This window comes from Eumetopias jubatus, unplaced genomic scaffold (genome assembly GCF_037043125.1).
Source record: "Eumetopias jubatus isolate StellerSeaLion01/CBP00866 unplaced genomic scaffold, mEumJub1_p1.0 scaffold_9, whole genome shotgun sequence".
Taxonomy (NCBI): domain Eukaryota; kingdom Metazoa; phylum Chordata; class Mammalia; order Carnivora; family Otariidae; genus Eumetopias; species Eumetopias jubatus.
Window position 1 is genome coordinate 110,735,202 of NW_028274815.1, and position 25,045 is coordinate 110,760,246.

At 55.9% G+C, this 25,045-nt stretch overlaps 1 protein-coding gene across 4 annotated transcripts; it reads left to right on the forward strand.

The window, feature by feature from the left end:
- Positions 1–2,545: 2,545 nt before the first annotated feature.
- Positions 2,546–24,438, forward strand: SIGLEC1 (sialic acid binding Ig like lectin 1). Of its 4 annotated transcripts, XR_015768987.1 has the most exons (23): positions 2,546–2,628; positions 6,812–6,886; positions 7,172–7,531; positions 7,812–8,108; positions 9,261–9,527; positions 9,839–10,093; positions 12,128–12,427; positions 13,120–13,377; positions 14,123–14,443; positions 14,712–14,966; positions 15,195–15,497; positions 16,511–16,771; positions 16,924–17,235; positions 17,755–18,006; positions 18,319–18,588; positions 18,682–18,933; positions 19,247–19,549; positions 20,171–20,431; positions 21,154–21,456; positions 21,723–21,825; positions 22,209–22,278; positions 22,988–23,420; positions 23,720–24,438. XR_015768987.1 is itself a non-coding variant. In XM_028118675.2 (22 exons), the coding sequence occupies exons 2-22, from the start codon at positions 6,838–6,840 to the stop codon at positions 23,093–23,095; spliced, it is 5,160 nt and encodes a 1,719-aa protein (XP_027974476.1). In that variant the 5' UTR covers positions 2,546–2,628; positions 6,812–6,837; the 3' UTR covers positions 23,096–24,438. The 4 variants fall into 4 exon arrangements, 3 of the variants coding, with proteins under 3 accessions (XP_027974476.1, XP_027974475.1, XP_087882846.1); XM_028118675.2 differs by having other exon boundaries at positions 22,988–24,438; XM_028118674.2 differs by lacking the exon at positions 23,720–24,438 and having other exon boundaries at positions 22,901–23,078.
- Positions 24,439–25,045: the final 607 nt, after the last annotated feature.

Below are 25,045 nucleotides of genomic sequence, written 5' to 3' on the forward strand. Positions count from 1 at the left end.
AAGCGTCTGCCTTCTGCTCAGGTAATGATCCCAGGGTCTCGGGATTGAGCCCCGCATCGGGCTCCCTGCTGGGTGGCGGGGAGCCTGCTTCTCCCTCTGCCTCTGCCTCTCCCTCTGCCTACCCCAGCTTGTGCGCTCTCTCTCTGACAAATTAATTAATTAATAAAATCTTTTTAAAAATTATGCTTATTTATTCCAGAACAAAAGTAAAACACTTTTTACTAAGAGTAACGCCATTAAGTCATGAAATAAATTCATTTTTTAGCCGGATTTAATTTCATATTCAAGATTTCCCGTTTCAAGCATTGCCACTAAAAACATTGTGTGGCATCTCTGCTCATGCTCTTTCCTAATCCTGAAAGGTTCTATTATTTTAGGATCTGTTATTCTCAGGACAGATTTTTTTTATATAAAGATTTTATTCATTTATTTGACAGAGAGAGACACAACGAGAGAGGGAACACAAGCAGGGGGAGTGGGAGAGGGAGAGGGAGAAGCAGGCTTCCCACTGAGCAGGGAGCCTGACGCGGGGCTCGATCCCAGGATCCTGGGACCATGACCTGAGCCGAAGGCAGACGCTTAACGACTGAGCCACCCAGGTGGCCCTTAGGACAGATTTTGATCTGATATTTTTAATTGCAAAGAAATGGAATTTCAGGATACAAAAGCCTGAGAATTGCTAAAAGAATTTCTCTGCACCGACCTTTATTCCTTCTATTTTACAACCGACAAACAATACGGACATGAAAGTAGTTAAGCACACCACCTTCAGCCACCTGCCTGGAGGCTGAAACGTCAGTTGCCCAGATCAAGGGCGTGAGCCGGCATTGGTTTCAGGTGATGGAAAGTGGATGCTGAAGTTGCATGCCTACCAGTTATGGCCCAAATTCTTGAGAGAATTTCTGAGCTCTCTCTCGCTCCAGCGGCTGGAGCTAATGGAATGAGCTTTGTCCTTTCTATTATTTTCTTTTTCTTTTCTTTTTTTTTAAGAACAGTTTTAGGTTCGCATCACAATGTGGGGAAGATACACAGATTTCCCATATGCCCTCTATGCCCGCCCCCCCAACATGCATAGCTTCCCCCGGTTATCAACATCCCCCGCCAATTTATTGTAACTGATGAACCTACACGGACACATTATACTCACCTGAAGTCCACAGTTGATGTTGGAGTTCACTCAGTTTTGTACATTCTGTGGATTTGGGCAGGTGTATAATGACATGCATGCGTCATTATGGTACCATACAGAACAGTTTCACTGCCCTAAAAAATCCTCTGTGCTCCACCTATTCATACTTTCTTCCCCACTAACCTCTGGTAACAGTGACCTTTTTACTGTCTTCCTAGTTTGGTCTTGTCCAGAATGTCATACAGTTGGAATCAGCTGCATAGACCTAGAGCTAAATCAACCTCATGTTGGGGTTGGAGGAAGAAGCAATGGATGAACCCACTGTGTTTTGGTCAAAAGAGGAAATGACCCAAGTTTAGGAGAGATACAGGGGCTGCAAAGAAACCAGAGTGAGTGACAGAGCCCTAAGTTCTCTGGGGCTTGAGGATTTCAGGGCGGAATGCCAGGAGACAGTTGCTTTGGGCCACTGTGGCCTGGGGTCCTGGTTCATGTTCATCCTGATTCAGGGTTTCATGTCCTTGTTGATCTGTACATGCGGGTTTGCCGACAGGGTACAGGGGGCCTGCCACAGATAGGTAGGGGCTGAGTGGAGTCAAGTTTGAGTTGTGAGATGAGAAATGTGTTGTCACTTGTATCCGGCATTGCTTGGAACAGTTAACACTCTGCTCCATATTGCGAGTGACTGGCACATAGTAGGCCATCAATAAAATGGGCACCAATAAAAAAATAGTAACTAGCCGTGGTGGGGGTTTTCTTTTTCTGCCTCAGTGGGGGTTGGGGGATGCTGAAATCACATGGAGGGGTAGTGGGGGTGTAGGACAGACAGTGAGGAAGGGAGAGGGAACCAGGGATGCTGTTCCAGCCTGAGGAGTATCCTGGAGGTTGGGGGCCCTGTGTCCCCCACGACTAGGGCCTGCTTCTTAGGGGGTTCTTCTCAGAGAATCCTGCTAGCAGGGGGATACTGAGAGGCTCCCACAGGGCTTGGAGAATCAATACTTGCATCTGGGTGCCCTGTAATGCTCCCTCACCCCAGGCTGGGCTTGTCTCCTTCCCTGTTGTCAGGAGGACCATGGGTAGAAAGTTCCCTTCCTCCTCTCTCGGACTCCCTAAAAAGGCCAGTGGCCACAAAGAAGAGGAGAATGGACATGGCTTGTAAGCAGGACCCCCCCCCATTTCACTGTGCCTGAGAGGACACTCCAGTGTGGCCCCAGATCCCACTTCTGCTTGCTCGAGTCCTGAAGGGCCTTCCTGGGGGCCCTGCCCCTGCCTAGGAAGCCTTTCCTGTCTTGGTATTATGCAAGGCCTGCAGCTGCCTCCCTGACCAGCCTCCAGGCTGAGGCTTTGGGAAAAGAGGAAGCAGCCTCTGAGGCTGGACCTTCTCTCTTGGGGTGGCAGAACCCTGGGAAGCCACCAGCACCACCAGCAGCACGAGCACCTGGCCCTCCTTCCTGTTCTTCCTGCGGTTCACCAGCCCTGCAGCCCCTCCCCCTGCGGAGCAGGTACTCCCATTTCCAGAGCGTGAGAGGGGGGCTGGGAGAGGGGCTGGCTGAGATTTGCTGGGGGGCGTTGGGGGTGGGTGCTGGACCCCAGACCAACCCAAGCCCTAGGCACTAATCAAAGCTGCAGTCATTACCAGAACTCTTCCACACCCCCAAATCTTCCCCAACCCACATCCCCATCCCAGTCCTCACACCTTCCAGCCCTCCCTACTCTCAGTGACACCCCAAACATTTCTGTCATCTTCATGCAGCCTCAACCCCGACCTTCATCCTCTCCCAACCCATCACTCTCCCCTCCGCATCCACCCAATTCCATCCCACATTGCGTTGAGATTCACCTTCACGCTCACCCAGCTGCCGCCTACCCCTCAACCCGACCTCGCAGGAGCCCAGTCCCGCTCACTCCCTTCATCACCACTTCCTCTTCCCAGCAGGATCCCCAGCACCGCCTAGCACAACCTGGGGAGCAGGGCGCTTGGGCTCTACCCCATTACAGCCATTAGAGCCCACAATGGGCTCTACCCATTTTACACCTGAAAAAACGAGGTGTGAAATCTCTACTGCCCATTTCAAAGCTAGTCGACTTCATTTATGGGCTGTATGGCTTTTCAGGTGAAACATTTGGCTTCTGTTTGGGGTTTTCCACTATTATGAAGATGATACACTCTGGACTTGCCTGCCTGTACCCTGATTTTCTATCTGTGGGGCAGAGCACTCCAGATGGCTGGGTCCCCTGATTTCCCTCCTTCTGCTGCTGGATAGGGAAGTTGGGGGGGAAGCCCTGGTACTAGGAAACAGAAACTGAACCCTGCATAGCTGTCTATAGTGAAACTACCTCGGTCCTTCCTTCCCCAGGCCAGACTGGTCTCTGGGATCAGAGGTCAGGTTTCAGCAAGCCCTCCCCAGTTATCATGGGACACTTGGTCTCACATAGACTTTACCCGCCCACTTATTCTCCACAGGCAGCAGACACAGGCATCCACTGCGTGCCAGGCCACCCCAGCCCCACCCTGAAGCAACATATACCAATTCTGGGAGTGGGGGATTTAAACCCTAACTTCAGGGCACCCAAGACTTGGAGATACAGAGATGAGCCTCAGGAACTTTCTGAGGTCTGGGGAGCAATCCTCTCCCAGAAGGTCATTGCCTAAGGAAGGGGTTATTTCCAGGATTTGGGGCTCCGGTCCCCCAGGACACCCACCCTCTTTCCCAGGACTGGGAAATCACCCTTTTACCACCAGGGGGCGCAGGGCGCACACCAGTACACCAAGCTCAATCCACGCCCTAGGATCACCTACCCCGTAGCCCTGAGGTTTTTAAATAGGGACAAGTGTCTTCCTTTCTGGGGTCTGTCTTGCCCCTTCTTTTTTCCAGGAAAGTTCTCTAGGATGAGGGTGGTCTTTGGGGTGGAACAGGTTGAGTCAATGAGATGGACGCTGGTGGAACTGACCTCTTGGGTCAGTGTAAGTGACCTCTTGGGTTAAGTGTAAGTGACATCTACATGACGTGATTTGGGATGGTTCTAGAAAGGGTCCTCTCGCATGTTTCAATAATCTTTGCTCCATTCTGGGGTCAGTAGGTCTAAAATCCCACCATTCCTTCTGTGGTTTCAGCATTGTCCTTTTCATGGCCCCAAATGGGTACAGCAGGGGCACTGGGGCCGACATGCCACTATCTTCCTGATGTCCCTGCTATAGCAGAGCTGACCTTGTTACCCACCTGCCCCAAACATGCCCAGGGCTGCCTTTCAGCCCAACATCCGGGCCATAGCTCCAGCCTGGGCCAGCATGAGCCTCTCCTGTGGCCAAGGACCAGGCATAGAGGCTGTGGGTCCACCCTCCCGGGAGAGGAGCAGGCCTAGAGCCACTCAAAGAACTGGGGATGAGCCACTGGGCCTCAGCAAATGACCAGAGCTGTCTGCTGGGTCCCCTGAGAAACAGTGCTCTTCCTGGCCTTTCCCCGCCTTTGCCTTTGCCCCGTTCCCTGCAAGGACGTTCCTTCTCCCTTCACACTTGGCGAAGTACTGTCATCCTAACGGACCATTCAGATCCCATGCAGGCCCTGGGTGCCTGCTCAGCCCCTCCCCAGGTGTGCCCCCTGGTAGCCCCCAGAATCAGTTGGGCCCCATTCCCGTGGCTGGTGGGCTGTGGGCTGGGAGATGTCATGAGTTTCCTGTCCTCACTCCCAGCCTCCTCGTGCCTGCCCCTTCACTCTGCCAAGTCAGCGTTTAGGACAAGGGAGAATTGAAAAGTTGGCAACATGGGTGTTTGTTTGTTTGTTGTTTTTTCAAATATATGTATTTTTTTTATTTGAGAGAGAGAAAGAAAGCGCACATGAGTGGTGGGGAGGGGCAGAGGGAGAGGGAGAAGCAGACTCCCTGCTGAGCAGGGAGCCCAAGGAGGGGCTCGATCCCAGGACCCTGGGATCATGACCTGAGCCAAAGGCAGACACGTCACCGACTCTGCCACCCAGGTGTCCCTATGTCTGACTTTTGAGGAACCCCCAAGCTATTTTCCACAGGGGCTGTGCCATTTTACATTCCCACCAGCGGTGCACGGGGCTTCCCATTTCTCCACGTCCTCATCAACATTTATTATTTTCTGGGTTTTTTTTTTTGTTAATAGTCATTCTGATGGGTATGAAGTGGTAGCTGATTGTGGTTTTAATTTGCATTTCCCTAATAATTCATGATGTTGAGCATCTTTTTATGGGCTTATTGGCCACTTGTATACCATCTTCGGAGAAGTGTGTATTGAAGTGCTTACCCCACTTTCTGAATTTGGGTTGTTTGGGGTTTTTTGTTCATGTTCTTGTTGGGTTGTAGGAGTTCTTTATATATTCTAGATATCAATCCCTTATCAGATAGATGATTTTCAAATATTTTCTCCCATTCTATGGGTTGTCTTTTCACTCTCTTGATAGTGTCCTTCGATGTGTACCAAAGCTTAAAATTTTGATCAAGTCCAATTTATCTATTTTTTTTCCTTTTGTTGCTGTGCTTTTGGTGTCATACTTGAGAAGTCATTGCCTGATCCTAGGTCATGGAGATTTTCACCCATGTTTTCTTCTAACAGTTTTATAATTTTAGTTATATGTGTTTCTGGCATTTCTCCCCCTCGGATTCATATCTGTGGCACTCCTTAGAGCCTCATCTCCAGCAGGGCCCCTCAATGGCAGAGAGCCCACCTTCTTGTACATGGTATACAGTAGGCATTTAACTCATGTTTGTGGGATATGTGTTGTGCAGGGCTTGTGTCCCCTGCCCAGACTTGCCTTGCCACCAACTCCAGACCCCCAAGGACCACACCTCTCTCTTGCTCACTACTGCAAGGCCTGGGGGGCTCTGTATTGCTTCAGGGCACATGTCCTCAGTCCCAGCTCCTGAGAAACGGGGGTCACAAGCTGCCAAGGACAAGGCAAGCACAGAGATGGCTGTGGAGTGGCTCCAGGGACGCCACAGGGGAAGTTTCAGCTAGAAACCACCTTCAAGCTGCACCTTGAAGACTGAATAAGGTTTCAGCAGGCAAAGATCATTTGTGGTGGGGGCAGAGCTGGTCAACTGGAGAGCCCATGGGTAGATGGGACTGGCCACAGGCTGTGTGTGTGGGGAGCAGGGAATGGGGGCAGAACTGGGAGTAGGAATTAGGACCTTTCAAGGGTGTAAGTAGCTCTTAAAGGCAGCACTTTGGTCAGGGTTCAGTCAAGCCCCACTATGGCCTACCGCTGGTAAGGCTGGTGGTGAGGAGACAAGTTTTAAGTTATTATCCTTTCTGGGTGTCTTGGAGTGAGTCGCTGGGCCTCTCTGGGCTCTAGTTCTTGTTGGGTTGGGTGGTGGGGAAGAGGTGGGGAAGTGGGAGGAAAGGGAGAAACAGATGTTCATCTGCTCTCAAGGAGTGTCCTTGAGGGGCTGGGAAAGCAGAACTTGGGGTGGGGCTGAGAGACACACAGAGGGCTTTCTGGGGCATGACACCATGGGAAGGTATTGCTGGGTGCAGTCCCTGCTGGGAACGTGGGCTCCCGTCTCCCTGCTGCTGGCTGCACTAGGAGTCCTTGGGTGGGCCAGCAGAGCATGTGGGGACCCAGGGCTGGACTCTCAGCAGACTCTGAGACTGAGGTACCCTGAGGTGCCCTGGGAGGCCCTTCTTTACCCAACCAGCGCACAAGGTGTACATCACCTTCTTAGGCACCAGAACCAGCATAAAGCCTGCTATGGATTTCCTGTTCTGGCTTCTCCAGCTGGTCCTAGCCATCTCAACAGGTAAGCTACGCCGGCCTCACCCATCTCGCAGGGCCTGGCCTCGGGGAGTCCAGCCCTCCATTGGCCCCAGGCAGACTGGACTTGGCCTGGTCACAGGTTTGTCCCCTGAGGTCAAAGGAGGGCTCAGGGAGGCAGTGGCTGGGAGGGGCCCCCCAAGGGGCTGCTCCAGGGGTGCCTTGCTGGGGGCAGTGCAGGGCTTGGGGGGCTCATCTGGAGGCAGATCCGAGGGCTCTGCCGTGATACCAGGTCTTCATCACTCTCCTCTCTGTCTCGCCTCACCCTTAGGCCTGTCCTCATGGAGTGTCTCCAGTCCCCAGGATGTGAAGGGCGTGAAGGGGTCCTGCCTCATCATCCCCTGTGTCTTCAGCTTCCCAGCTGACGTGGAAGTGACCCATGGCATCACAGCCATCTGGTACTATGACTACTCAGGCAAGCGGCAGGTGGTAAGCCACTCGGGAAACCCAGAGCTGGTGGAGACACACTTTCGTGGCCGTGCCCAGTTCTTGGGGCGCACAGAGCACAAGATGTGCAGCCTGCTGCTGAAGGAACTGCAGCCTGAGGATTCGGGGTCCTACAACTTCCGTTTTGAGATTAACGAAGGCAACCGCTGGTCAGATGTCAAAGGCACTCTGGTCACAGTGACAGGTGAGGGGCAGGGTGAGCTGGCTACTGCCTGGAAGGGTCTCCCAAGCTGCTCCTGGCCCCACTGGCTCACAGCCCCAGTCCTCAGCCCAACCCCTGTCCCGGCCGAGCCTCAGCCCTGCATCTCCTTTGCATTCACCCTAAGTGGGGCTGGGGGTAGAAAGCAGTCTCTCCTTCCTCTTGAAGGACCCTGCCCAGGTCTCACCCCTCAGCTGGGCTCTCTAGGGCAGGAGGCCTCATGTGTGGTGAAGGGGAGTCCTGAGCCTCTGGTCTTTGTCTTCAGAGATGCCTGAGACTCCCACCATTGACTCGCTGGCGGACCTTCACGAGGGCATGGAGGCCTCCTTCAACTGCTCCACTCCCTATGCGTGCCCAGAAGAGCACGTTAGCCTGCAGTGGCAAGGCCAAGACCCAAAGCGCTCAGTCACCTCCAGCTTCCAGAATCTCAGGCCCACAGGCATCAGCCACCTGGGGACCCTCCACATGGCCCTGTCCTGGCAGGACCACGGCCGGACCCTGCACTGCGAACTCTCAGTGGCCAAGCAAAAGACTCAGGGCGAGATTCGCCTCCAAGTTCAGTGTGAGTGTGCTGGGGGCCTCACCCTTGGGACTGAGCACACATCCGTGGCTCCCCAGCGGAGAGCAGTCTCTTCTGCAGCCTGTAGAAACAGAGCCCTCGCCCCTGAGGCAGAGCCAGGCACACTTGGACCTCCAGGGTCAGGCCGGGGAGCGACACTGCAAAGCCCTAAAAGCCACATTTAATGGCTCACTTCTACCTCTCGTCCCTGAGGCCAGGTTGGGCAGAGAAGGGGAGACACAAAGAGCCAGAGACCTGGGGGCCAGGGAGTGAGGCCCCTGGGACTTAGCCCAGCTCTGGAGCCTGCTGTGTGTGGGAGGAGGAGGGTTCACCCCTTTCCCGCTTAAGGCTACTCATGGTGATCATGACAAAGAGGAGGTGGAAGGAAGCCTGAGTTTCTACTTGATTATGCAACTTCACATCACAGTAAAACATGGCAGCCTGTTCTAGAGCAACTGTTGTTCACAGGCATCAGGCTGCCTGGATCTACCACTTGCTTGTTGGGCAAGTTACTTGCCCATCATGTCTTCCTCTGCTAAGGAGACTCGTAGGTCTTGAGGAACTATTATGGAAATTGAAGGAGTGCTTGGCACATACTGAGCACTCTAAAATAGTATCTTCTCTTATTTTCATATTTACCTAGATGAAGCACTTGAAAATATTAGCTTTTATGAGCCTATTTACATAGCCAGAGTCTTTGGAACAAGATTTCTAGAAATGCAGGTGTTCTGTATGCACCTTCCTCACAAATGGGCTAACCATTCTCAGAGCTCATTTGACTCTGCCTTTGGCCCCCTCCATGAAGTGTTTGGTTCCTTGCCAACAACTACCACAAGCCACCTAAGCAGGCAGGATGGTGCTCATGATTCCCAAATAGAGCAGAGGGCGATGGCCGGTGTCACGAGGCAGAAAGCCATAGAAGGCGGCATTAGGCTGGATGCTAGGCCAAGCACTGCATTATCAGGCCCTCAGTGGAGAAGGAAGGAACCAGGACCTCCTCGAGAGGTGGGGGGTAGTGCCTGTCCTGACCGGGGAAGTGACGGGCCTGATGATTACCTGGGTGGACTTCCTTAGGGCAGAGTGTTGAAAGAGGAGAGATGTGTACCACTGCCCTCCCTGGGCCCCTCCCCTGATGTCCCCCATCATGCCTTGCAGATGCCCCCAGGGGAGTGGAGATCCTTTTTAGCCCCTCAGGGCGGAACATCCTTCCAGGTGATCTGGTCGTACTCACCTGCCAGGTGAACAGCAGCTACCCTGAGGTCAATTCTGTGTACTGGGTCAAGGACGGGACACAGCTCCAAGTCCAGGGTCGTATGCTGAGGTTGGCCCAGGCAACCTGGGGCGATGCTGGTGTCTACACCTGCCAGGCTGGGAATGGCGTGGGCTCTTCGGTCTCGCCCCCCATCAGCCTCCACATCTTCAGTGAGTCCTCGGGGAGCCTGGGTCTTGACCAGAGGGTGGGGAGGGGTCCAGGCCACTGTTGCTGAAGGGAGCCAGGCCAAGGTGCCTTCTGGGACGTGGGTGTGGAGTCCTAGCCCTGCCTCAAATAGAAGACAAACCTCCCCGGCAGGGTGGGCTGTCATAAGAAGCCCAGTAAACAGGACAAAGAGATGCGGCGCCCGTCCGGAAGGGGCCTGATACAGAGCATGCAGGGATTTAGGCTGATTGGCTATAACCCCAGTGCACTGGAAGTCGGCTAGGTATGCCCCAGTGGCCCTCTGCTGCCCCCACAGTGGCTGAGGTCCAGGTGAGCCCAGCAGGCCGCATCCTGGAGAACCAGACGGTGACACTGACCTGCAACACGCCCAAAGAAGCGCCCAGTGAGCTGCACTACCACTGGTACAAGAACCACGTCTTGCTGGAGGATGCCCACAGTCACACCCTACAGCTGCCCTCGGCCACCAGGGCCGATACCGGCTTCTACGTCTGCGAGGTGCAGAACGCCTACGGCAGAGAGCGCTCCGGCCCCGTCAGCGTGGTGGTCAGCCGTAAGTGGCCAGGGCAGGGGGCGCTGGATGCTGCCGGAGCCTGGTCAGAGGGTGGGGCCCCCACAGGAGGGTTAGCAGCCTGGGCCTGATGGGCTCTGAGCTCACATCCCAGCTCTGCAACTCCGGGCAAGCTTTGACCTCCCTGGGCCTCAATTTCCTCCTATTTTAAGATTTTTTTTTAAGATTTTATTTATTTGACAGAGAGATAGAGAGCACAAGTAGGCAGAGAGGCAAGCAGAGGGAGAGGGAGAAGCAGGCTCCTTGCCGAGCAGGGAGCCCGATGCGGAACTCGATCCCAGGACCCTGGGATCATGACCTGAGCCGAAGGCAGCTGCTTAAGCGACTCAGCCACCCAGGCACCCCTCAATTTCCTCCTATTTTAGACTACTTTTCATTTTGAACAAGTTAAACTTACAAAAAGTTGCAAGAAGAATACAAAGAATTACCATATACCTTTAACCTAGATTCTTCACTTGTTAACAGTTTGATATATTTGCTCTCTGTCTTTATTTATTATTATTTTTTAGAGACAGAAAGAGAGAGCATGTGTGCATGGGGGCGGGGCAGAAGGAGACAGGGAGAGAGAAAATCTTAAGTAGGCCCAGCATGTGAACCTGACGAGGGGCTTGGTTTCACCACCCTGAGATCATGACTTGAGCTGAAATCAAGAGTTGGATGCTTAACCAACTGAGCCACCCAATAGATTTCATTTTTTAAAAATAGTTTTAAATTTATAAAAATATTGAGCAGATAGTATAGAGTTCCCATGCATGCTTTCCTTGCACAGTTTCCCCTGTATTAACATCTTGGATTAGTGTTGTGTATTTGTTACAATTACTGAACCAACATTGATACATTAACTAAAGGCCCTAGTTTAAGGTTCACTCCTTGTGTTGTATATCTATAGGTTTTGAAAACTACATAATATCATGTATTCATCATTACAGTATCATACAGAAGAGTCTCACTGCCCCCCAAATCCCCTGTCCTACACTTACTTATCTGTTGAGTGTCTGGCAACGACGGGCAAAAATACTTTGCCCTTTCCAGAATGTCAAATAGTTGGAATCATACAGAAGTTAGTCTCTCTCTCTCTCTCTTTAAGATTTTATTTATTCATTTGATTGAGAGAGAGAGCAGGTAGGGGCAGAGGGAGAGGGAGAGAGAGAGAATCTGAAGCAGACTCCCCACTGAGCACGGAGCGGACGCCGGGCTCAGTCCCACAACTGTGAGATCATGACCTGAACCAAAACCAGGATCCAAGCCACGATCCTGCATTGCATTCATTTGTCACTTCTTTTTATTCTCCTTTAATCTGAGACAGTTCCTCAGTCTTTCCTTGTGGTTTTTTTTTTTTTTATTTTATTTATTCATTTGAGAGGGAGAGAGAGCACAAGCAGGGGAAGTGGCAGAGGGAGAGGGAGAAGCAGGCTCCCCGCTGAGCAGGGAGCCCAACACGGGGCTCGATCCCAGGACCCTGGGATCATGACCTGAGCCGAAGGCAGATGCTTAACCGACTGAACCACCGAGGCACCCCTTTCCTTGTCTTTTTTGACATTGAAACGTGAAGAGTACAGGCCAGTTGTGCGGGTGTCCCTCCGTTTGCGTTTGTCTGATTTGCGTAGACTGAGCCTGCACACTTGGACAGCAGCCGCGTGGGTGTGAGGCTGTGTCCATCTTGCCACGTCCCAGCAGGAGGCACATGATGTCAGTCTGTCCCATCGCTGGTAGTTTTTCACCCTGATCCCTTGGATGAGGTGCTGTCCACTGCCAGGTGTCTCACCAGTTTTCCCATCTTCAAAGTGGGGCCCCTGACCCCCACTCACAGGGTTGCCACAGCTATTGACTGAGAAGACAAAGTGATTTGCCCCACTCAGGGATAAGGGTATTCAACCAGCCCTCAGGAGCTCTGGGCTTGCTCCCTTCACGGGCGGGGCATTGTGGAACAAAGGAGGTGCAAGGTCATAGCCTATAAAGGGGGATCCGGGACTGCCCCTGTCTGAGGGTGACCGGCACCTCCTCATCTCCATACAGACCCGCCCCTTGTCCCGGACCTAACTGCCTTCCTGGAGACACAGGAGGGGCTGGTGGGCATCCTCCACTGCTCGGTGATCAGCGAGCCTCTGGCCACCCTGGTGCTGTCACACAATGGTCTCATCCTGGCCTCCACCCCCGGGGAGGGTGACCACAGCTCACGCTTCAGTGTCTTCTCCACCCCCAACTCCCTGAACCTGGAGATCCGAGACCTGGGGCCGGCTGACAGTGGGGAATACACATGTTCAGCCACCAACACCCTTGGGAATTCATCATCTACCTTGGACTTCCATGCCAAAGGTGAGACTGGCACAAGGGGCCGGTGAAGGGACCCTGAGAAGGACGCTTGCTCTGGCCTTCCTCCCAGGAGTCCGGAGGACTTGGCTGAGGGGATGAACAAGCCGGTTGGTAAAAAAAAAAAAAAAAAAAAAAAAAAAAAAATCACATCAAAGATCTGGGCTATACAGTCAGCCTGACCTGGGAGATTCCTGAAGTCAAGGCAAAAGGGAAACATGGCAGGTTGCATTATTCCTTTCGTACACATTCTGACTCTGAACTTGAAGGGTCCTTCATATCCATTTGTTTTTTATTTACCAAACGTTTGGGGCAGGCTGTGCGCTAGGATTCAGATGCAGGAGGAAGAATAGAAAAGCACCATCATCCATACCTCGGTGCACGTGCTGCCATTTCCTCCTTCTGAGGCCGTGGCTGACAGAGCTAATCAATCGAGCCAGGTTTTCGATGGAAGCCTGAGCTCTGGCTCACAATCCTTCTCCGCCATGCTGCAGCCAGCTACTACCAATAGATCAGAACTGGCATTCAAGGACAAATCCTCCTGATTATCAAGGGGTTCATGGAGATGATGCCATGGAGTCTAGACCTACCTACAGTCATGTGGGGAGAGGAGAACCCTGGAGGTCTTCCTGCAGCTGGTGGCACGGCACTGCCAGTGTGCAAGGGACCTGAGCCTCCCCTACTCCTTCTTCTGCCAGTGGCCCACCTCCTCATCAGCCCCGCAGCAGAGGTGGTAGAAGGGCAAGGGGTAACACTGAGCTGCAGGAGCGGTCTGAGCCCGTCGCCCGACATCCGCTTCTCCTGGTACCAGAACGGAGCCCTGCTTCTCGAGGGTTCCAGCAGCAGCCTTCAGCTCTCGGCGGCCTCCAGCACTGATGCTGGCTCTTACTACTGTCAGGCCAAGGATGGCCACAGTGCCAGTGGCCCCTCCTCACCTGCCATCCTCACTGTGCTCTGTGAGTAGTCATCCCACCAGGCCCTGCCCGCCGTGGGGAGGGTCAGTCCACTGGAGCCCACCAGCCGCCTCCACCTCCCTCGGGCCCTCCTACCACTGCCCTGCCCCGGGGTCTAGGTCAGGAAGGCACCAGAGAGCTGTCGGCCCAGGGCTGAAATGTGGGGAACAAGCCGGGGACTTTCTCTGCCTCCCCACATCCCATCCCCCAACCCCAGCCCGTTTAGGGCCCTCTGCTTCTAGCGTCAAATGCACCACGGGCGCCATGTCCAAGCTCTGTCCTGAGCAGGGCCCTAGGACACCATACTCCCATATATGGGTACACGCCCGTCGGCTGTGCCCTCACAGGCTCCCACAGCCACGAAGGCAGAGCCTCTCAGCACAGGGACTGTGTCCTGTCAAGGGTGGATGCTCCATATCAGCCTGAGGGGCTAACCCTCAGTGTGTCAGAAGCACGCGATGTTACACTAGCCCATCCGATGCCCTTGTGCAAGCTAGAAAATGGCATTCCTTCCTCTGGGAGGACTCAGTATAGCACTAGAGCACAGTTGAGCACAGGGGCACGGGCTGAATTCCTCCTACCTTGGTTTGGTTGTCCTTGTGCGGTGCACAACCTACACAGCTGTTTAGGGCAATTCTGAGCACATGCCTTTGTTTGGTGTGTTGTGGGAACCTAGCCAGCTTTGAGTGGACCGGAAGAAACCTGGTGGAGGCCACGGGATGAACGCCGATGCTCTTCCTCCCTACAGATGCCCCACGCCTGCCCAGGTTCACTGCCCAGCTGGAGCCCGATGCTGTCGGAGATGGGGTTAGACGTCAAGGGCTCCTCTTGTGCCGCGTGGACAGCAACCCCCCAGCCCAGCTGCGGCTGCTCCACGGGGACCATGTTGTGGCCTCTTCCCTGCCATTGGGCTGTGGGGGCTGCTCCCAGCGCCTAAAGGTCACCAGAGCCCCCAACCTGCTGCGTGTGGAAATTGGTGACCCGGTGCTGGAGGATGAGGGTGTGTATCTGTGTGAGGCCAGCAATGCCCTGGGCAACGCCTCCGCCTCTGCAACCTTCGATGCCCAGGGTGAGTCAGCGTGGGGAATGGGCGGCTCAGGGTCAGGGGCTAGTACGCGGGACCCCGCAACCCCCCCACCCCCCCGCTCCAAGGCGGGTCTATCGGGTGAAACCACCTCCACTGGGCAGTGGGAGTTTGCTTTTCTCCCCTGCCCCATGAGCACCCCGGGGCATCGCCTTCCTGCCTGCTCCAGGCTGGGAGGCTGGGCCCCCACCCCAGGGGGGGAGGCGGTCAAGGTGAGGCCTGTCTCAGGTGGCCTGTGCTGTCTGCTCTCCAGCCACCGTCCTGGTCATTACCCCGTCGCACACGCTGCTGGAGGGCACCGGGGCCAACCTGACTTGCAGTGTGAGCCGGGGAGCCGGCGGCCCTGCCAACTTCTCCTGGTTCCGGAATGGGGCGCTGTGGGCCCAGGGCCCCCTGGAGACCGTGACGCTGCTGCCCGTGGCGAGAACGGATGCTGCCCTCTATGCCTGCCGCATCCTCGTCGAGGCCGGGGCCCAGCCCTCCGCCCCGGTGGTCCTGAGTGTGCTCTGTGGGTGATGGGCCAGGGCAGGGTTGGGTACTCGGAGGCTGAGGGGGGTGCTCAGTGTCGGGGGGAGGGCCGTGGGGGCAGAGCATGGCTTGGGCATGGGCAAGGGCAGGCCTGGGCTGTGTGTGTGGAGGGGGAGGGGCGAATAGTGCGGCTGTAGCACTGTGGTGAGCCAGACTGGGGACGGGGCGGGGGAGGGGGCAGGTGGCCTGAGCTCCATCCTGTCTGCAGATCCCCCAGACCCTCCAAAGCTGTCAGCCCTCCTGGACGTGGGCCAGGGCCATGTGGCTGTGTTCATCTGCACTGTGGACAGTCGGCCCGTGGCCCGGCTGGCCCTGTTCCATGGCGAGCGCCTCCTGGCCACCAGCCTGGGGCCCCTGCTCCCAGTCCATGGCCGCCTCCAGGTCAAAGCCACAGTCAACTCCCTGCAGCTAGAGGTCCGAGACTTGAGCCTTGGGGACTCTGGAAGCTACCGCTGCGAGGCCACCAATGTTCTCGGATCCACCAATACCTCCCTCTTCTTTCAGGTCCGAGGTGAGTGTCAGTTCTCTATGTGGGTAGGCCCACATGCCCTGGGGGCTGCTCTAGCCAGGCTTTGGGCTGGGTCATGTGGATTTTGGGTAAAAATGTGAGTCTTTTTCAGCTGTGGTTAGGGGAGTTTCTAGCCAGCCAGCAGTCCTCCCTTGGTCTCCAGCTAGATATTTTCCCCTGTAATCACTGTGGCAACCACTAAAGGCAGTGGCTATAGCCCGGTGTGGCTGGCTTGCTTGGAGCACTTGCAGAAACTTCTTTTATAGTAATACAATTTTGTTAAATAACAAGAATTTTTTTTTAAAGATTTTATTTATTTATTTGACAGACAGACACAGCGAGAGAGGGAACACAAGCAGAGGGAGTGGGAGAGGGAGAAGCAGGCTCCCTGCTGAGCAGGGAGCCCGATGATACTGGGCTCGATCCCAGGACCCTGGGATCCTGACCTGAGCCGAAGGCAGACGCTTAACAGCTGAGCCACCCAGGTGCACACAGGCCCAGTTCTTGGGCTCTCATGACTCAGAGACTGGGTGTGGAGCTGAGCTGGAGAGGACTCAAGACCACAGAGTGGCTAGCTTCCAAGCCTTGGGTCATCCATGCTGGGTCCAGCTCACTATCGGGACAATGGTCCTTAGCATGACCTAAACCCTTCCCATTTCAGTGCTTTATGGGGTCAAACCAGCATCTGTCAGGAGCTGACTTGTGCAGGCGCTGTGCCTGACACGGGGTTAGAGGTCACATAAGCTGGGCCTTCTGGTGGGTGAGATAGGACTGACAGAGCGAAACTGTAGCTCAAGTTGGTGGGTGGTAGAGAGGCCAGGACAGACCCAGAGCAGGGGAGTTGGGAGCGGGATAGGAAGAGGCATGGAGCTGAAATGGGGCCCTTGCTGGTGGTCTGGTAGGGGGGCTGTGGCTCCAGGACATAGGATTGGGGTCCTGGTGTGGACACACACACAGCCCTAGGCTGGGGGAGGGGTGGGGGAGGGCCCTCACCTGCTCTCGGTTTCTCCTCGCAGGAGCCTGGGTCCAGGTGTCACCATCACCTGAGGTCCAGGAGGGCCAGGCCGTGGTCTTGAGGTGCCAGGTACACACAGGGGTCCTGGAGGGGACCTCATACCTCTGGTATCAGGATGGCCAGCCCCTCCCGGAGTCAAACTCGGCCACGCTCCGCTTCGCAGCCATTACTCTGAGCCAAGCTGGGGCCTACCATTGCCAGGCCCAGGCTCCAGGCTCAGCCACCATGAGCCTGGCCGCCCCTGTCAGCCTCCATGTGTCCTGTAAGTTTTCATCCTGTCCATGTTTCTTGGGGGGTGAAGGAAACAGGGCACAGTGGGAGGAGGGGCTGGGGGAGCCCTGGCCCTGGGCACTGCCTCCATGAGAGAGCACTAGATGAGGGACCAGGGGCCCTGACCACTCCCCACTCCTGTAGATGCCCCTCGCCAGGCCACGCTCACCACCCTGATGGACACAGGCCCTGGGCGACTGGGCCTCCTCCTGTGCCATGTGAACAGTGACCCTCCAGCCCACCTACGACTGCTCCACGGGGACCACCTCGTGGCCTCCACCCTACAAGGTGCAGGGGAGCTGGCAAGCAGCTCTCCCCGGCTGCAGGTGGCTGTGGCCCCCAGCAGGCTGCGCCTGGAGATCCACGGTGCAGTGCTGGAGGATGAGGGCATCTACACCTGCCAGGCCAACAGCACCTTGGGCCAGGCCTCAGCCTCTGCCATCTTCGATGCTCAGGGTCAGTGTGAGGGTGTGAGTGTGTGCATGGGTGGCTCCTTTAAGAGAAGAGAGGAGGCTGGAGAGGGTTCTGGAAACCTGAGGCACAGGAAGGCAGGCTGAACATAAGGACAGTCTCTGTCCCCAGCCTCCTTTAGGGCAATCGACTCCAGACTTGGCTTTTTTGGAAGAGCCTTTTTTAGAAACAGATGTTTGCCTGGACGTCCAGTGGATAAAGCTAATCAGAAAGGGAGGGGGGCGTTCAAGGAGAAAGCACCACAGGGCAGGGAGGCTTGCATTCTCCCATGTGCCCCCTAGGGTCAGGGAGGGCTCAGGGCACCCAGGGGCCATGCAGAACTCTGCTTGGGACCACCTAAGAGATGGTGAGCTATTTCCCAAGCTTGACCTCGAGCCCCCTGGAGGGGTGGGCCACCTGTGCCTCCCAGAGGCTGAGGGGCTTCCCTCCCTCATGGAGACAAGTGGCTTACTTTACACAGCTTCACAGTCTCACTGGTGTCCCCATGCCCGCCTCCCTCCCCAGCTGTGAGCGTGCAGGTGTGGCCCAGGGCCGTCGTGCAGGAGGGGCAGCTGGTGAACTTGACCTGCCTCGTGTGGACTGCCAACCTGACCCAGCTCACCTACACGTGGTACCGGGATGGGCAGCAACGCCCAGGTGCCCACTCCATCCTTCTGCCCAACGTCACAGTCATGGATGCTGCCTCCTACCGCTGTGGGGTGGTGACTCCGGGCCAGGCACCCCACCTCTCCAGACCTGTCACTCTGGATGTCCTCTGTGAGTTTGGTTGGATGCAGGGTGGGGTGAAAAGGAATGACTGCAGCCCACAGGGATCAAGGGCATGGCCAGAGCCCCAGAGATGTCCAACCCAGGAACTCAGTCCCCATCCATCAGATGAAGCCCGGGACAAGGAGCGCTGAGTCAGGGGTCAGAGGGGATAGGTTCTTCCTGGGCAGAGGAGCATGGCCCCAGATTGGACAATGGGGGGGCCCTTGGGATGGGGAGCCAGGGCCCTCCTGGTTTGAATGCCACCTGCCAACTGGCCTCCTGGATGCGGTCTCTGAACCGTTTCCTTTGGTGTCCCTGTAGACGCACCCCGCAGCCTGCGCCTGACCTACCTCCTAGAGAGCCGCGGTGGACGGTTGGCCCAGGTACTGTGCACCGTGGACAGCCGCCCACCCGCCCAGCTGGCCCTCAGCCGCGCTGGCCGCCTCCTGGCCTCCTCGACCACAGCCTCTGTCCCCAACGCTCTGCGCCTGGAGTTGTGGGAGCCCGGGCCCAGGGACGAGGGTCTCTACAGCTGCTCTGCCCACAGTCCTCTGGGCCAGGCCAATGCCTCCGTGGAGCTGCGGCTAGAGGGTGAGGCCGGGCCCGGGGCCAAGCCCAGCAGGGGAGGAGGGAGCGGCTGTGGTATCTGGCTGGGCCTCGCTGACCCTGGTCTCCCTGGGACAGGTGTGCAGGTGACCCTGGCTCCGTCCACCGCTGTGCCCGAGGGGACCCCCGTCACAGTGACCTGTGAAGACCCTGCTGCCCGCCCACCCGCGCTCTATGCCTGGTACCACAATGGCCGTTGGCTGCAAGAGGGGCCAGCCGCCGCCCTCTCGTTCCCAGTGGCCACACGGGCTCACGCGGGTGCCTACTCCTGCCAGGTCCAGGATGCCCAGGGCACCCGCAGCTCCCGGCCCACCGCCCTGCAAGTCCACTGTGAGCCGGGGTCCTTGGCTGGGGGTGCCGAGGCTGAGAGCAGGCGGAGGGCACTTCTGGGCCTTCGTGGGGGTGGACGCAGGACTGTAGCGGACCTCAGAATGGGCAGTTGGGAAAAGAAGGACATAGGTGATGAGAAAAGAGACCCTAGAGTCCTGTGAACCCTGCCTGGGGGAATCTGCCCACGAGGTGTCACTTCAAGGAAGTGACCTTTTGTCCAGAGGCTTCAGCCTCCCCAGTGCCAGGCAGGTAGGCCGTGGATGGTCCAGGGGTTCCCAACAAGGCCTCCAACTATGTGCTGTCATGCCCCCAGATGCCCCCCGGGATGTTGTCCTGTCATCGTTTCGGGACTCCAGAGTCAGCTCCGTGGCCGTGGTGCAGTGTACTGTGGACAGCGAGCCACCCGCTGAGCTGGCCCTGTCCCGCGATGGCAAGGTGCTGGCCACCAGCCCTGGGGTCCACGGCCTGGCATCCGGGACAGGCCACGTCCAGGTGGCCCGCAATGCCCTGCGGCTGCAGGTGCAAGACGTACCCTCAGGTGACAAGGACACCTATGTGTGCACGGCCCACAACTTCCTGGGCTCAGTCAGCACCACAGGGCAGCTGCAGGGAGAAGGTGAGTGGGCGAAGGGGGCAGAGAGGAGGCTCGGGCATGGCGGGGCCGTGTTTATATGAGGCGTGGCGCTCCCCCAACAGGGCCTGGCTGACCAGAATGGCTAGCTAGAGCCCTGCCCCATCTCACGGCAGAGGAATAGCTCTCCCTGGAGGCAGGTGCCCAGTCTGAGGAGAAGAAACGGCCTCACCCTTGGAGAAGTCCCTGCAAGGGTGGAGCTGTAGCAGGGTGCCTTGGATGCAGGGGACACAGTACCCCATCCTCACAGAACCCAGTCTGGAGAGGAGGCACAGACCTGCCCTGGGGAAGCCTGGGGTGGGAAGAGAGACACAACCCTACCTTTAGGGGGCTCAGTGTGAGGGATGAGGTGGAGCCCCACCTTTGGGGGGCCCTTTGAGAGCAAGACACAGCCCCATCCATCAGAAAGCCTGGTTTGTTAAGAGAGACAAACAGCCCTGTCCCGGAGGTCCTCAGTGCAAGAGATCTCAGTCTTATGGGAGAGACACAATCTCACCTTTGGGTGGCCCAAATCAGAACAGGCCTTCCTGTAATGCACCGAGGCCTCTCAGATGCCCAGATGCCACCCAGAGGCTCCCTGACTGCCTCCTGGTCCTCGGCCTGCAGGTGTGCGTGTGGTGGCCGAGCCGGGGCTGGACGTGGCTGAGGGCGCACCGCTGAACCTGAGCTGTCACCTCGCTGGTGGTCCCGGGCCCATGGGCAACTCCACCTTTGCTTGGTTCTGGAATGGCCAGCGACTGCACGTGGAGCCTGGGCCCACCCTTGTCTTTGCCCATGTGACCCGCGCCCAAGCCGGAGCGTACCACTGCCAGGCTGAGCTCCCCAGTGGGGCCACAACTTCTGCTCCAGTCATGCTCCGTGTGCTGTGTGAGTAGGACCCCACCACCCCGCCCCGCCTCAGTCTGCCCGCATCTCCCCTGCCCACCTCAGGTCCTCCTCTTCTGTCTGCAAAGAGCAAAGACTTCGCAGGGGTGGAGACCTGGGTTGGAGAACTCCCGCTGACTGCTTGTGTGACCTTGTATATCCCTGCCTGGCTTTCCTCATGTGTAAAATATCAGCCCCCTTGCCCTGTGAGGAGTATGGAGAGAGAGTGCACCCAGAGTGCCTGGGTCCCTGCTCCATCCCTGCGCAGTATCAGCCAGCCGTGGCTGCAATAACAAGCCACTCCAAAATATGGAGCTTCAAGCAACAGCCGTTGTATTGCTCACAATTCTGGGGGTCAGCAACTCGGGCTGAGCGGAGCTGGGCAGGTCTTCGGTGGTCTCGCCGCGTGTGGCTGCCGTGGTCCAGTTGCTGAGCTGAAGCTAGATGGCGGAGGGTGGTGGCTGCATCCTCGTGGCTGGCAGCTGGGGCTGGCCTGGGCTTCCCACATGGCTGTGTTTGTAGGAGGGCAGAAGCAGTGAGGCCCCTTGAGGGGGGGCCTCACATAATGTCACTTCTGCTTTCCAGTGGTCAGAGCAAGTCACAGATCAAGGAGTGGAGGGATAGGCTCTATCCCTTAGTGTGGCAGAGTCATCTTGCATGGGCCCGGGAGGGGAGGAATTGGCGCTGGTTTTCTGCAATCATCATGCCCCTCTATGTTCCCACAGACCCTCCCAAGATGCCCACCATGACGGTCTTCGTGGAGCCTGAGGGTGGCATCCAGGGCATCCTGGACTGCCGAGTGGACAGCGAGCCGCTAGCCAGTCTGAGCCTCCACCTCGGCAGTAGGCTGGTGGCCTCTAGCCAGCCCCGCAGGGCTCCTGTAGAGCCACACATCCGTGTCACGGCCACAGCCAATGCCCTGAGGGTGGACATGGAAGAGCTGAGGCCCAGTGACCAGGGCGAATACGTGTGCTTTGCCTCCAATGCCCTGGGCTCTGCGTCTGCTTCTACCTACTTTGGAACCAGAGGTGTGTGTGTGTGTGGTGGGGTCCATCTCCCAGGACCCTCTGTAGAGAGGCCTAGCTCTCCCGTCCAAAGGCTTCCTTCTGAGGTCTTCCCTGAATCCTTTCTGCTGCAGTCAGTTTATCTGACTAGTCTAGACTGGTTGCTTGAAGCGCCGTTGCATGGGAAAGCTTCTGAGATAAAGTGAGGGCCAGAATAGTTTTCACCTTCTGGGGGAGCATCGGAGGCCTGGATCCATAGCTGCCCCCTGAGACTCACCCTTGTATTCCAGCCTTGCACCGCCTGAGTCTGTTCCAGAAGCTACTCTGGGTCCTGGGGCTGCTGATGGGCCTCCTCTTCCTGTTGTTGGGCCTGGGGGCCTGGTTTACCTGGAGGTGGGTTCAGAGCTGGGGGGGTGGATGGGGTTACCTTGCCCTCCCCCCTTCCCCTCAACATTCCTTCATGTCTCTCTTACCAGATGTATAGGCTCCATACTTGCTAGCCTGACCCTCTTCCTCCCACTGCTCCAAATTTGGGAATTGCTTCTAGAATCACCTTTAAATCCATCTTGCTGTAGTTTTCTTTCTTTATCTGGACCCCATCTGTGTAAAGAGAGGGCTGGGAGGGAAGGAAGACAGATAAGGTCCCCCACTCCCCACAAGGCTCCCACCGCTCTGTTCAGTGAGCAGTCTGGGGCTAAGCACTTGGGGTTGGAGGAGGGAATGGGGGTAGGCAGGGGGAGGAGAGAGACCCTCTGAGTCCACTCTTGTTGTTGCAGGAGGCATTTTTATAAGCTGCGCATGGGTGAGAATTTGGTGGAGATGACTTCTCAGAAGGAGACCATGCAGGTATCCATCTGCCATGTGGGCCCAGGCAGACAGGATGCCCGGCTAACCCACCGTGCGGGGCTGGCGCCTAGAGACCGCTCTCATATATAGGATGGCCCCTGGGACTAGGGGGAGACTGGGGAGAGAATACAGAGAACCAGGGACCCCTGGAAAGACAGGGAAGCCACATTCTAAATGGAGCACCCAACAGTCACGTGTTTGCTTGCCGGGCACTTCGGGCATACCGTAGGCCAGCATGACTGCTGGCTTCTCTGTGGGAGCTGCTGGTGGGGAGACTGGGGCAGACGTTCTGAACGTAGCAGTTTCACCTCAACTTCCAAGACACATCTTGGAACACAGAACCCCACCTGTGTTTTGGGTTCTCTCTTCCCCACTCCAGAGTCTGCCCATCATCTGGGCAGGGGTGAAAGTCTGTTTTCCCTTCCCTGTGATGTGTCCCCTTCTGCAGATCCTCCAGTGTGTGGGTCAGGGCTCACAGCCTCATTGCCAGCCAGGTACAGGCTCACCAGTCTCCTTGGGACCCCCACCCAAGGCTTGGGGTCTGGGGGACTGCCCTCCAGAGTTTGAGGTCAGGGAATGACAGCTCCCAGAGTCCTCCTTGTAACCAGAATTTTCTCTGCAGGAAGCTCATTGACCCTGATGCAGCCACAGGTGGGACCTCGTCCCATGCTCTGCCCCTGGGCTGACCTGTGACACTGTCTACCCTCAGGAGGAGAAGGTCACCAGAAACTGTGATGACTTGGGCCTCGTGAACAAGGCAGCATTGAATCCCGACCACCTCTGTGGAAACAACTCTACAACATCTGATTTTCTATGACCTGGTTCCAAACCTCTTGCCAAGTGGAGGTGAACCCTAATTTACCCAGGAGGGTGATGACCCTGGGGCACTCTGAGGAGAAACGAGTCATGGTCATGTTGTCTACTTGTCTTTTCCTTTTCTCCGGATCTGATCTCCCCCTTTATCTTCCAATGGACTGTCCCTCACATCTTTTTCCTCCAAGCCCACCCTGGACTTTTTGGATGGATTAGAAAAGAAGAGGAGCTTCCTATATCCTCACAGGCTGGCAAAAGCACTCTGTAGTAACTGGAATAGAAGTTAGGCTGCTCTAACAAGAGACCAAATACAGTAACTTCAACATGAGGTAATTTTATTTTTCTCTCCCATACTAATCTGGGTATGCTATGGTATATTGGATCCTTCTATCTTATTTTTCTCCAACCCTGAACTGTTACCTTTTGATTGTGAGGTTCATGGTGGCCCCACTGTGTTCACATTCCCTCCAGCAATAAGAGGAAGTTGAAGGCACACCCATTCCCATTGTGGACACAACCCAGAAGTTGCAGGTCATTTCCACTCACTCCCCATTGGCTAGAGTTGAGTCACATGGCCACCTCAAGCTGCAAGGGGTTCTGGGAAATAGAGTTTTTATTCTATTTCCAGGGAATTCCCAACCATGGACTCATCCCTGAGACTTCTGACATTGGTGAGAATGCTGCCAGCCAGCCACATTTTTAGTGCCCATCTCCTGAAGGCCAGGATGTGTCCCTGGTCATTCTGTTCCTGGGCTTCCCAGAGGAGGGAGTCCCTCTCACACATTAAGACCGAGGAAATCAAGATGTTCTGGTGTTCCCTAGGGAGAGGGCATGCCAGGCAATGGGGTTGCCTGAACAGGCATTTTATCAGGCCCCTGGGAGAAGAGGGGCCCCCCCATTCCTGTCCCCAGGAAGCATGGAGAGCATCCTTATTTCTGCTCTAGGTACAGCCCTCTCCGTGTTCAAGTGGGCTCACTCGGTCTTGTGTGCCAGGGGCTGTTAAGCGGAATGAGGCTCACAAAGAAGGAATGACTTGCTCCCATGATGTCAGTGCCTGAGAGGAGGCAGTTCTTTGGCGGGCTAGTGCCTCCCCTCACAGCCTGGTGGCAGATGGTAGGAGGTGCAAAGAGCCCGCATGGAATTTGGGTTGAGAAACCTGGGAGGTAGTGGGGAATTGTTATAGGGGCTAACAGCTTGGGAAGAAATTGGAGGCCGAGTAAGCTCCATGTAACCGCAGCCGGGGGCTTCCTGGCCCCAGGTCCCATTCCTCGTAGTGCCTGATTGCCAGACTCTTCCTGGGAGCCTGTCTGGCATGTCTGCCCAATAAACATCCACCCTCTGACGTAACTGGAATGAGTCTCTTTCTTGCAACCCAAATGGCTGCACTGGAACACAGAAGATCTAACTGTGAATGCAGCTCATTCTGGGAGACTGCCTGCTGGAGGTGGTCAGCAAGTGCAAATTACATGACATTTGCCACAAACTACCTATGCTCAGGAGATGTGTGTTCTTTCCTGCATGGCTGGACTGGACCGGCCAAGGAACCTCCAGGAATGCAACCCCACTAGCTTACAAGTAGTTAATCAGCACTACCCTAAGGATATTATTACCGGATGTACCTAATGAAACCTCTACCATAAAGAACAAATATACTTTTCAGATTCCAAGTCTCTTGAGATGAAAAAGACCTCCCAGGGGACCAGACAAAATGGCACCAGGGCGCCTGCTAACACGACCTCCTGGGCCTCCAGTCAATGACACCCACCTTCTCAGGACAGCCCTGCCCCAAATTTTGCCCTTAGAAACCTTCACTTGCAAGCCATTGGGGAGTTTGGGACTTTGGAGCCTTAGTTTCCCATTCTCCTGGGTGGTGCCATACCAGTAAATAGCTTATCTTTCTTCACTGCAAAAGCTCAGTGTCAGTTTTATTGGCCTGCTACCCATAGGGTGGACA

Coding starts and splice junctions, on each gene's coding strand:
- SIGLEC1 (XM_028118675.2), top strand. CDS start 6,838: ATGGATTTCCTGTTCTGGCTTCTCCAGCTGGTCCTAGCCATCTCAACA. Junction 6,887..7,171: donor GGTCCTAGCCATCTCAACAG/GTAAGCTACGCC, acceptor CCTCACCCTTAG/GCCTGTCCTCATGGAGTGTC. Junction 20,432..21,153: donor AGTCATGCTCCGTGTGCTGT/GTGAGTAGGACC, acceptor ATGTTCCCACAG/ACCCTCCCAAGATGCCCACC.